A 13009-nucleotide genomic window follows, 5' to 3' on the forward strand; every position below is an offset into this window, starting at 1 on the left:
TCATAGCAATTGCATCCACGTTCTTGGTACAGACTATCAGAGTACTGTAATTCCCTGGGACTATGAAACACCTTCCTTTTTTTTGCCCTTGACAGGCATGACACGTAGTGCTTCTGAAATGGAACAGGGTAAGGTTGACATCTCCAGCTTCTCCTCTCCATACTCAACGAGGGAGGTCTCACTGAAAGCAGAAGATTTCAACAAGCTCCTGAAGCTGACTAATTACAACATCATGAACAATGAGAACATGATTCTTCAGGCTCTGCGCACTGCTGTGGCACGGAAGAAACAAGCTCCAAGCCAGCCAGCATCACAAGCACAGCCCTCTGCCTGAACAGATTTTCCCCTTCCCTTATTAAGTATTTGCCATGACAGCACATATGCAGTAGCTGCTTCACTGTCCTGGGCAGGTGCCATCTCTTTCTACCTAAGTAACCTTCTTAAACAAGAAAACTTGAAGTATTTGTTTCAAAGCCACATGGTTCAGGTTATTAAGCAGTTGTTGGTTTTTGATCTGGAGATGTGACATTAAACACAGCAGTTTATGTTGTTAACACCACCTTGCTGTGATGCTCAAGAGGCAAAGACTCAGCTGTATGTGATAGGGAATAGTTTTAACCCTCTCTCTCTCTCTCTGCAATCTCTTATTGTGTTGTTGGCTAGTTATTATTTTCCCATCTGTAAAACATTCTGGCATTTCACTGAGAGCATTGACATCAAATCTGTAAATCTCTCTTCAGATGCAAAGGGCAGAGACCATACAGTATCAGTTTAAATAATTTTATCTGGATGGAATAACTTGAATTAAATGGTGTTCTACCTTTTAGGACTAGATTGTTGTGAAATATCTATATAGATCTTATGAAGGATATTTGACTTTTTTAAAACTAGTGTTCAATAATGGATGTATGAATGAGTGGCCTTTTAGGTCTTTGATGTCATCTATTCTTATCAATTAAATCAAACTTATGAATTTGTTTTGAAGGCCCATGGCCATTTCTTCTCATAATCAACTGTGTTGTGCCTCAGGTCATGTGTGTGTGTGTTGCAATTGTCTCCCTGAAACACAGTTTTGCTTCAGCATCTTCTGGAGCTTGTTCAGTGCTGTGAATTGAAATATTACTGAAATCGAGAGCATGTGAGGGGGATTGCAGGATGTGTGGTAATTCCACACACAGAATCACACTGCAGAAATGGAATAAGATACCTATGTTCTGTTCACTGCATCACAGTTGTTAAACACACATAAAATTTAAAATAGAGCTGCTTGATATGGTAATACAAATTCAGCTGTTCCAATTGCCACAATCTGAGTAGTTATTTGACAAGGAACTTTGAAGTGCCATGGCTGAGGGGGGAAAGCTGATTGATACGCACATAGCACAAAACTGTAGCAGCTCTCAAACACCAGCACAGTTGCCAAAGAACAGAAGGAGAAGCAGAAGTTCTTCATAGAAAGAGTGATTGGCCATTGGAATGGGCTGCCCAGGGAGGTGGTGGAGTCACCATCACTGGAAGTGTTTAGGAAGGGACTGACTCCATGGGAAGCTGGTGCTGGAGTTAGGCTTCTGATGGGTCCTGGGTACCTGTTAAGATAGGAACCCATACCGGAGCACGTTTGCATCCAGGACTTGTGACCCTGTGGAAAGGATCCATGATGGAGCACTTTGTGAAGAACTGTAGCTTGTGGGAAGGACTCATGCTGAAGTTCATGGAGAACTGCCTCCTGTGGGACAGAGTCCATGCTGGAACAAGGGAAGAAGGAAGGAGCAACAGAGATGACAAGTGAAGAACTGACTATGATCCCCATTTCCAATCCCCCTGCACTGCTGGGGGGAAGAAGGCAGAGAAATTGGGAGTAAAGTTAAACCTGGGAAGAAGGGAGGGATGAAGTGAAGGTGTTTCAATATGCACTATTTACTTCTCTTTATTCTGCTTTGCTTTGATTTATGATAAATTAAACTGAGTTCCTCAAGTTGAGTCTTTTTTTTGTTCATGACAGTAGCTGGTGAGGGATCTCTTCCTCTCCTTATCTCACCCTGTGAGCATGTCATTGTATTTTCTCTCTCCTATCTGGCTGAGAAGGGGAATGATAGGGTGGCTTGGTGACCACTTGGTATCCATCCAAGGTCAAACCACCACAACACCTCACTGTTGTTTAGTTAGAGTAGCTGTCTTTTGGTTTAAGGTTGGTTTTGGTTTTGTGGTTGTAATTTGGTTTGGTTTGGGTTTGGGGTTTTTTGGTGTTTTTTCTTTTTTTTTGTTATTGTTTGGGGTTTTGTTTTGTTTTATTGTTTGGTGATTTTGGTGTGTTTTTTGTTTGGCTGGTTTGGTTTGTGTTTGGGTTTTTTTTAAACCAGTGGACAGACATCATCTTCCATAATCTGTGCTGCTGTCGTAGCCCTTCATTTCCAACTCAGATTTTCCCAGACAAATGGCTCAGGAAACACCCATTCAGCTGCTGCAGAAGCTAATGAAACAGTCCAGGTTTAGCCACTTTCAACACAGTCTTCTCTGGTTTGGGATAAATAGGCAAGGCTGCTTGTCTGATTGAGGGTCTCTTTTTGCCAGACCCAATGTTAATGGGAATGTTATTTCCTGGCATTTCATGTCTCTTTAATTGGAAGGTTATTGAGGGTGGATTCCTAATCCTAAAATGGTTGATGACTAAAGCAATTTTCACTCAGTGAAAAGCTGCAAGGCCAGAATTGCCTCTCTTTATTATATGTTTTCCTGATGTGTGTATATAGAAGGGGAAGATGGGTTTCAGATACTGTGAATGTGTATTATCACCTCCTGCAGGTCTCAAGTGGTCATTTCATATCAGACATCTGGGCATTTTAATAGCTGGACCTGTGCAAGGGCTATTTACCTGCACATCTGCTGCTGCAGTTTTCTGCCAGAAAACTGAACAACTGGGTGTCATTTTTACATCATAATTTGATGACCCTGCATCAGGTTTAAAATACTTAGATGCTAGCATTTAAGATTAATCCATCTATGACCTAATTTGGAGGAGAATTTGTTCTTTTTGTCTTGATTTACTCAGAAGTTTTGTGTTTGTGGAAGGTTTCTGAAAACAGAAAAATGTATATGCACCTGACCAGTATGTGAATGAATTTGGAGAAACATCTACCAGGAAGCAACTAAACCTCCTCTACCTCGAAGAAATTGAAAATAAACAACATTTTGTTGAAACTGAAGGTCTTTTAAAGTAATTTCATCCACAATGCTTCTGGTTGTTGATTGGGCTGCCATAGAGCTCTGTTTTCCTCCAGCCTACAGGTAGCTGCTGTTATCTTCTCTGATTTGTGCATTGCTTAGACTGCCAGGTCATAGCTATCTATGCTTAAGTGTGGTGAGTTATCGCCCCCTTATCGTCAATTATTAATAACTCTTGGCACCTTGGTGTGAAAAGCCTTTCCCCAACACACATGCGTGGTGTTTAGCTATCAAATCAACTCAGCAAATTCCCTCCCCTTCTCTCTTCATACTTTCCCTTTCATGCAATGAGGAAGGTGGGGCATGGATAAGCCACTTGTTCCTCACAGGTGCCTCTTAAAGTTTGCAGAGATACTTTGTGAGTCACTGCTAGCTGCTGTCTCTAACAGTGAAGTGACATCTCTACTGACTTGTATGCAGCTGGGAGCAGGATGGGATCATACTGGAGTGTTCAAGAGGTAAGAGTGCACAAATTAAGCCCATAATTCATTAGAAGCTGAAGATGGCCTAAAGTGGGTTTGTGACTGGGACACTGATGACTAGAAGAGGACTTGGGAGCTGTTGGTCTAAATTCATGTATGTACTTATTTGTGTCAGAATGACTGATAGATTTGCTGGTATTGGCTGCCCTGTGGAAGCACTTTTGGTAGTGGAGGGAAGTTTAGCCACAGGAGGTAATCCACTTGGAGGCTGGGAAGCAGTCTGAGGTACCTGACAGGAGGTTGCTGTGGATTTGGGCAGAATCTGTGGTTTGATGGAAGCATTATGTAAGCTGGGGTTCTTCTATAACACAGCATCTACCAGCTATGAGTATAGCCATATGCCTTGGCCAGGTATTTATGTTAGCAGCCACCTGCTAGGGGTGCATGCAGGAAGGTCACTGACTAAAGATAGTGATTAATCATGAACACAAAGATGGTCATAACTCGGTATTTGTGCGTGACTGTCACCTAAGAAAATCTTGATCTGCCTTTGTCCATAATAGCAGAGAACATTTTTTATTATTACCTTTTTTGGGTTTTGGATTTTTTAGACATAACTGGGAGGAAAAGACCTAAAACTGCCTTTGGAGCTCTAGGGAGTCAACATATTCTGTCCTCTCTGCTCTGAAATTAAGCTCTTTGACTATGAACAAGTTATTTAATCATTGAGTCTTAATCATTGATGCATAAGAACTAAAAACCATAAATGTATAATTGAACAGGGTAAAGAAACACTGCAGATCTTTTTGAAAAGAGAGTGATGAATTCAATCTGGCAATGGTCTACATGTGAAAAGGATGTGTACAGAGCAAGAAATGGGACTGCCCTCTCTGCTCTTCCCTTTGCCCTTAACCACTGAGGTAGCCACATAACAAAAAGCAGAGGTTTATTAGTGACAGCAGGTCAAGGGAATTATTCCATCAAGAAACTGAATTTGAAAGGAGACACTACAACACATCCCTCTGTTTTGGAGTGAGACATAAAAGATGGACTAAGGTCAGTTTATCATCATTCAAGAGTGATAGGGGAGTTTGTATCCAACTTCTCACCTGGGTCAGTTCCTAACTGGAAAACAAGGAGGAGCTACATAATCCCCCTGGGGGGATTTAGTGGTGTCATTTTACTGGCAGAAAGTGAGAGAGGGATTAGGTAATAACTTCAGTGTAGCAACAGCTGAAGTTTCAGGTAGTGAAATCTGCAAGAATTAATAATTTGTTTGGCTCATGTCTAGTTACTAGCATTTCCTTCTGTGCTTGGCATTTCAGCTAATGATACTTTGTGCAAATATCCAATATCTGGTTTGGGTGGCAAAGTTTAATTGACATCTCTGTCCAAGCTCTTTACTTTTGTGCAGATTCTGCTGCATTTGTACTGGTGGTGCCTTACTGAACTCTTTTATTGTCCTATAGGATCATGATGATTTTGAACATAGCTAAGGCTTTGACATCTACATCATGGTGGTTGCACCTTTTACCATGGATTGTTTCTGTTTCCTAGAGCAGGTCTTTCTATCCTCTCATTGTCCTCCTCCTGATCACTGCAGCTGAGCATCTCACAACCTTTCGTGTATTTTCTCTTCACCATTTCTGGGTAAAGTTCCTGATAAAGATTTTCAATGGAATGTTGGAATTTTTGTTGAATAAATTGATCTGAAGAAAACATTTGCTTTCTGTGTGAAATTTCAGCTGTTCAAGAGAATTAAACTCATTTTATCTTTGCCTGGGGATGTTTAATAGAGATGCTTCTCACGCATACTCTTTCTTTGCTAGCTTATTTTTCCAGCTTGGTAATCAAGACTTCTTTTAAAGCAAAACATCCTGTCATATAATGCAAATATTAATTTTATTTGAAGTCATTTTGCTGTTTTAGCTGTTTAGCTGTCATTGTTTTTTTTCCTGCTTAGCTGTCATTTCCCCCCATAAACAATGTATAAATGCAGAGGAATAGTTCCTCTTTTTCTACCTTTCTTTTTTTTCCCTCTACCTTTTTTTCCCCTCTACATAGAGGTGTTCAGGAGGAGACTTGGTGGGGTGCTTGGTGCCATGGTTTAGTTGTTTAAGTGGGTTGGATTGGATGATGGGTCGGACACGATGATCTTGAAGGTCTCTTCCAACCTGGTTTATTGTATTCTACATGACTTTAAGTTTCAAAGCAATGTAAGTAGTTCATCATCCAATTTTGCTGCCTAGCCTTGGAAATTGCAACAGGCATTTACGGGATGTTTTATGAAGCATAAGCTATTTAATATTAATGCAGGTAATAACTTTGTTATTTTTCTGCAGACTGAAGAATGCCCATGCTGCTCACTCTCTGTGAAAGTAATAGGATTGAGAAATCTGAGAAAGGCAGATCTCTGTGAGTATCACAGCCTCCCCTTGCAATACCCAGCAGTTAAGTTCTGAAAGCAGAGAATATAAACAAGCAGTGTCACTTGTCTGTGCATGAAGCATCACCATGGCTTCAAGCACTAATGTGTGTTTGAATTTGGGCTATTCTTAGAATACAGCTTTTTCTAAACAATACCTTTGTGTTCACAGAATGTTACTCTTAGTGGAAATATCAAAGGTCTGCTGTGGTGTACTGTGAGGTGTTTTAACTGCCATCAGAGTCAGCTCTGTTGAACCAAGTCAGCTGTTAATTCTCAGTTGTACTGAGAAGTAGGCTGCACCTCTGCTTCTTGGCATAAATGCCAGCTGTGATGTTGTGTGGCTGCCAGAGCCTGTGGGGTAACATGGGATCTTTGCCAGTATCTTCTATGAGGAGAGGCTGAGGGAGCTGGGGTTGCTTAGCCTGGAGAAGAGGAGGCTCAGGGGAGACCTCATTGCTGTCTCTGACTACCTGAAGGGAGGTTGTAGCCAGGAGGGGGTTGGTCTCTTCTCCCAGGCAACCAGCACCAGAATAGGAGGACACAGTCTCAAGCTGCACCAGGGGAGGTTTAGGCTGGATGTTAGGAAGAAGCTCTTCCCAGAAAGAGTGATTGGCCATTGGAATGGGCTGCCCAGGAAGGTGGTGGAGTCACCATCACTGGAGGAGTTTAGGAAGAGACTGGATGGGGTGCTTGGTGCCATGGTTTAGTTGATTAGATAGTGTTGGATGATAGGTTGGACTCGATCTCAAAGGTCTTTTCCAACCTGAATAATTCTGTTCTGTTCTATTTCTATTTCTGTACCTGTCTGGTTTTTGCAAACAGCAAAAAGAAACACAGGCACTTCTGAACTGCTAGTTGCCTAAAACAAACCAAAAAATCAAGGGAAAAAATCTTATTATCAATTTTTTTTTTTTTTGGGTCAAACGTTTACTGAAATGTATTTGAAACACCAGACTTTCAAGACAAAAGCAGTATCATTGAAATGTTCCTGGGGATTTGATGGAATGGGTCGAAGTGGAACTGAACAGAGAAAATTCTCAGCAGTTATTCAGGTAGGAGAAAGTGACAAATATTTGCTGCAGAGAGAAAGGACCAGGTAGGCATGCAAGGGAAAGGAAGCGACCACCACCCTTTGCATATTGAATAAACCCAAGTGAACTCAGCAAGAGTATTTGCCTCCATGGAGGTTGCTGTTCTGTTCTGGCTTTTTTGCTGTTGAACCTAGCATAAGAACGTGCCTTTTCTTGACAACAGCACATCTTCAGAGAAGAGTGAAGGATGGTTCCATTCCCTCTCTCTCATTTTGATCCTGGGTGAACTTTATTCTGACATAAATTATACCAGCCCAAGGAACTGCACTGATAGCCAACAGCACAAATATAGCCACCTAATGACCACATATCCTCTTCTGGTCTTAAAATCTTTTGTACCATTCAATAATGGTTAGGAGTGACAACCTGAACATTCCTAAGGACCCCAGAACTCTTGAAAATCCATAGCTATTTATTTTAGCTTTTCATCTTTTATTAGTCTTTATCCTGTATCTTCGTTTTGAGCAGATATTTGACTGGCTGGTGGCAGGTATGAAGCTCTGAGGAGGAAGGTCTTTGCTGGCAAGGGTCAGAAGAAGCAGTGCCAGATGCTAAGGTTTGAGAGGACTAGTCTTGTCCATTTCCCATCCCAGCTGCTTTCCTTTATCATGTAACAGAGCACCACATTTTATTTTCCCTCTGAGAATCAGAAGAAAGAACCTCCTTGGCCAAGGACCAGGGGAAGCTACTAACTTCTCCCTCCCTGCCTCCCCCTTACTCTCCTGTACAAAAGGGACAAGAGACAAAAGCCGAGGAGTTAATACCAGTCACAACCAAAGCAGTGCAGCCAAGGTCAAACAGAACCAAGGTAGTATCTCCCCACCTGAGGAAGTGAGGAGAGAAATTGTTTACATTACTAGCTTAAGTCCATTATCTTTCCAATGGGATTGTTTAGAATTATCATTATTTTCATGTTTACACCCAATAGTGACTTATTTACAACTTTAATACCTCCTGTTCAAGATTTTAGAGGCATAGCCTGAAACTATCACACAGAGCAACACAGTAACTCAAACATGGCAAAAATGGTTGAAGAAATAAATAAAGGTAACTAGTTAGATCTACATATCTGCATTTCTGTAGACATTTACTTTCCCAGGACTAGTCTTTGCTCTGAAGTGATTGTTTAAATGTTTTGGGTTTTTTTTTGGTGGAAATTAATTTGTTATGTAATTCAATGTATTTATTCAAATATTTGCAAGTATTTGAAATATATTGACTCAAAAGATATTTTAAGAAAAGATTATATTTCCTGCTCACATTTCATTGTTTTAGTCACCGTTTTTGTATGATCTTTAATTGGTTATGAGAGGCAGAAATAAGGAAAGAGAACAGAAAGTAATTCAAACTGCAAAGAGCCATCGGTGCTTTGCTGCTTTCAGTCTGATTAAACCAAGCTCCAGTTTTTAGAAGACTGCCTGGCAAAGAGGAGTGCACTTTGCTTTTCTTCAGCTGTGGCACTGTGCAGCTAAAGTGTCTTCCTTGGCAGAGAGACTGCTACCCACAACCCACAGTCTTCATGCCTTAGATCTTCTACACGTCAGATAATATAGGACTTAGGGTTTTATTACAGGATAGCTGTGGCAATCATCTATGATCCTGATCTCCTGACATCTTCCCTTTGTGTCAGACAACAGGCTGTATTTGTACATGGTGTGAGCCTAATAACAAGCATTAGGCTACTACTGTGTGTTGAAATCTGATAGGACTAAGGCTTACTCACGAATCTGAAGGGTTTGCTTCCTTGTTGGGAAAAACATCAGGCCCAGTTCAGGATGTAGTTCTTTGGGGATGTCTATATATACTAGCATTGTTAGTGAAATACTTACAGTCATTTCTATTCTTCTCTTCTTTGTCTTGAATGGGCAACAGAAATACCTGCTTGAGAAAAGCTTGCCTTTTTTCAGGCTGGCCTGAAAAGCCCTTCCTGCACATCAGTTAGGGTCAGCTCTTACACAAAGAAAGCTGATCCTTGTATTTATAACAAAAATGGCAGAAAACTTATTGTGAACAGCTAAATGACCTCAACTCTCTCTTGCTCTAAAACTATGAAAGCTTTGTGGCTGTCCAGACCTTTGTAAATGTACCCAGAATTTCTGCAAGCTCTGGATTCACTGCCTGGATGGTGCTATTTCTCTGCAACTATATAGAATAGTATGTGAAGGTTTTGGAGAGAATTTCTCATGGTTTGAACATTGATCATCCATCAGGGTTAGTTTGAGGCACTGTCTAAATAGGGAGCCATTGGCAGCAGGAGCAGGAATCACAAGCTATGCCTGGTCTCTTCACAATCCTGCCACAGGACCACAAGAATGAATGTGCTGGATCAGACCAAAGGTCTCTCTCCTGCCCCATATTTGAGAGTGGCAAAAGTCAGGTGGCTCGGGGAAAGTATGAGAGAAGAGTATAACTATATAGCCGCCTTTGCAGGATGTGTTTTCCCACTCTTTGGTCAAGAGTTAGTAACTTTCCAGGCAAAGGCAGTTTTTCTATGAATGCAGCAACACTTCCAGTCTGCTCTTGAACCTACATAAACTCTCTGCATCAATTACATTCTTTGTCCAGACCTTGGTTTCCATGTCACAGAAGCCTTTTCAGTAATCCCAATGTCTCATCCTAGTAGTGGCAGAAATCAGTTTTGCCTTCACTGTTGAAAGGCTTTAAAGTTGTTCTACCATCCAGTGATTTCCCTGCCAGCCTTCCAGAAGGCTTCCCACATGTAGGAAGAGATTGTTTGTTGCAAAAGTCTTGTTTTTCAAGGGCTGGTCCGCCAGCCAAGACCACTGGAACTTTCATCTTCAAGCCACCCCTTCCATTTACTCACAGAAGGCTTTGAAAGTCCCCTTTAAGCCACTATTATGCAAGGCTATGTTTTCCTCATTTAACCATGGGAGTGTTGCTTTCTGGAGAGACTTCTCTACTGGTCAGGTACCACTGCATTTCATCCTGTGTGCCAGCTGTGACAAAAACTAGACCCATGCTGTGTAGATTCCCCCAAGTAGATCTTGTTTTCCACATGACAGTGTGTCAGCCCTTGCTGTGCATGGTCCTGTAGGAGCACACCCAGCACTTGCTGTTCCCAGAGGCTGCTCCTGCAGTCACTGCAGGTCATGAGCTGCCTTGCACAGCTGGCAAAGCTGGTTTAGCATGGCCCTGTTCTCGGTGGCAGCATTCACTGCTCTTCCAGGAGGGAAAATAAATATCTTCTACACTGCAAACTGATGCCTATGGCAGAGAAACCTGTACAAACAGGTAGAAAAAATTCTTAGGCTACAAGTGAAATATAAAGTAACATCTTCTACATACATGTGTATCACAGAAATATTCCCTTCAGGAGGCAAAAAATGTCATTTAAAAATGTTGGCTTACCCTACTTTGTATTTAGCGAAGTCCAAAGCTCCGGAAAGCTTTCCCTGGAAGGGGCTACAGCTAGTCCCTCTCTCTCTTTCTCTCTTTCTTTTTTTTTCCTCCTTTAATATAACCAGTTGATCTCAGTCAGCATGTTACTGGATAAAACTTCAGGCTTATGCTTAACTCTAGTGTCAAATCTGGTTGTTGCTAAATGTGGGCCTTGTTGCCCTGTAAGTTCATAGCAAACTCCCAACACACTGCCCCTTGGTTTTAAAAGCTGGAAAGCAGTAGTGCTGATGCTTTTCCTCCTATCACCTAAATCCTGTGGAGCACCATCACCATAATGGAATCACTTTCATTGGAATAGACTAGAATAGAATGGAATAGAGTAGAATAGAATAGAATAGACCAGACCAGGTTGGAAGAGACCTTCAAGATCATTGTGTCCAACCTATCATCCAACACCACCTAATCAACTAAACCATGCAACCAAGCACCCTATCAAGTCTCCTCCTGAACACCTCCAGTGATGGTGACTCCACCACCTCCTCAGGCAGCCCATTCCAATGGGCAATTGCCGTGTTCTCCAAAGGAAACAATTGTGTGGGAGAGGACTGACCAAAGACAAGCACTCAACATGCTGTGCATACTTCTTAACCTTTATCTCTGACAGTAGCACTGGTGTGAGGGCTGACCAGTACTAAAGGCACATTCACTTTATGGTGACATTGCTTCCCTGGCAAAATGACTGTGGTCACTGACTTGCACCATACTTGAGAGATATCCTGGTACACGGTCCTGTGATAAACAGCAATAGTGCATTCTCAGAGCATTTCATCTAAGACCCTGCTGCTGCTGGCTGCTCAGACAAGCTGTCTTTCTTTTAATGGAGAGAAATCCTAAAAGCAGCCCAGGAAAAATGTTTGGCAATAGGAATCCACTCAGGGACACAGAACTGTTTGTGTGGATGGATTCCAACTTGCAGCAAGGCCTGTAAACAAGGATTTCCTAACTGGTTAAGAAACCGAAACAAACAGGTATAAAAGCAAATGTTAATCAGCAGAAGCTCCTCCCTGTGATATAATATCCTGGAGTGGGGCTTCTCTTACTATAATTGCAACCTAATTAGAGTGATATCTAATTGTATAACCAGTAAGGTACCTTCCAAAATGGAGCTTCGGTCCTGACTGCTGTTTGTAATGACAAAGTCATCACCACGGTTAATAACTTGAGTAACAAATGAATGGATAATCTCAGTGAGGATTATGTGGATCAGCTTTGCAACTGCAGTTCTTAACAACATGGGTTCTTTTCTATTCAGTCTTTGGGTTTGTCTACTCATGTTATCCAAGTCTAATTCCATTCTTCCTTGCTTCACTGCCATCATCTAAACACGTGCAAAAATCTGGTTCCCCTCAGGTTACCTATTTTTTGTTCCCTAGTCTAAGGGATTATTTCCACATTTTCCCCTTTCACAGGTCATTGATGGCCATGACAAAGCGTAAATACAGAACATGGTTTATGTTGCATTGTATGCAATTGTATTGTATACATGGTAGGAAGTGTGGGGACAAAAAGCCTTCTCTGTGCCTTGATATCAGGGTAAGCAAGCTGCCACTAAAAAGGACAATGCTATATATAATCAAGGAGCTCATTAATGTTATTTGTTTAGAGTTCTTGGTCAGGGCTCTTCCTTACAGCTGCGTAAAAAATTGTATCTATACTGCTAGGTGTCAATGTATGCAGGTGCACATCATCTACTTGCAGCTGTGCTGGCTTTTGTGTACTTCTGTGTGCTAGCACAGAAAGCTGCTTTGGAAGTTAGTGGTATTGAGTGTGATGTTCCCCTTGAGTTCATTCAGATTCTTGGTGTAAAACATTAATTCCTTGTCTCTAAAGCACAGACTTCAGTAGGGGAATTAGGAGGATGAGCTGATTGCTGACTGAAGGATTGGTAAAAGAAGTAAACAACCTTGGTTAAATGTTAGGATCATCTCTGTCTCAAAGACAAAGGTGAGAGCTGCTACTGTGCTCTAATACAGTACCAGCCCAGAGGTGATCTTTAAAACCTTTAGTGATTGCACTACATGTTCTTAATAGATTTGATTATTCTCTTGCTTAGAGGAGGCTTCTAGTTAATAAGTGCTTGAAAAAGATTCTGAAGTGTTTTGTATTTCTTAAAAATGCCAAGACCTGTTTTTAAACAGGTTTGAAAAGGGTGGAGGCAATGGAAGTGAACATGGGAGAAGCTTGGGTGGAGAAAAGAGGCTGGAATGAACAGGTGATGATGGCAGCAGTGTAGAGCCACACATTGGTTTGAGAAGACACAGACCCATGCAGTGATTCACCTGTCCTCCACCATTTGGCTTGCAGAGTTAAAAGGTAGTGGGAGACTGCTCAGGATCGAACTTCCTAGTTGGAACTCAGAAAGTTCTAGCAGACCCAGATGGATGTTTCATGAAATGGTGTGGTAATAAACAACACACAGTATCACA

At 41.6% G+C, this 13009-nt stretch overlaps 2 protein-coding genes across 3 annotated transcripts in view; both read left to right on the plus strand.

Moving 5' to 3' along the window:
• LOC137452736 (cytosolic phospholipase A2 epsilon-like) overlaps window positions 1–977 on the plus strand; it is a 31648-nt gene extending 30671 nt beyond the window's left edge. Inside the window, exon 20 of the mRNA XM_068161383.1 lies at window positions 96–977. Within this exon, the coding sequence (XP_068017484.1) occupies window positions 96–334 (239 nt within the window). The 3' untranslated portion in view covers window positions 335–977. The remainder of the gene's footprint in view (window positions 1–95) is intronic.
• A 2566-nt stretch (window positions 978–3543) lies between these two features.
• LOC137452737 (cytosolic phospholipase A2 epsilon-like) overlaps window positions 3544–13009 on the plus strand; it is a 39559-nt gene continuing 30093 nt past the window's right edge. For both annotated transcript variants that reach the window (XM_068161384.1, XM_068161385.1), the window contains exons 1-2: window positions 3544–3680; window positions 5987–6059. In XM_068161384.1, the coding sequence (XP_068017485.1) occupies window positions 3654–3680; window positions 5987–6059 (100 nt within the window). In that variant the 5' untranslated portion in view covers window positions 3544–3653. The remainder of the gene's footprint in view (window positions 3681–5986; window positions 6060–13009) is intronic.

This window comes from Melanerpes formicivorus, unplaced genomic scaffold (assembly GCF_026170545.1).
Source record: "Melanerpes formicivorus ecotype bairdi unplaced genomic scaffold, bMelFor1.0.p_v2 SCAF_58, whole genome shotgun sequence".
In the NCBI taxonomy this organism is placed as follows: domain Eukaryota; kingdom Metazoa; phylum Chordata; class Aves; order Piciformes; family Picidae; genus Melanerpes; species Melanerpes formicivorus.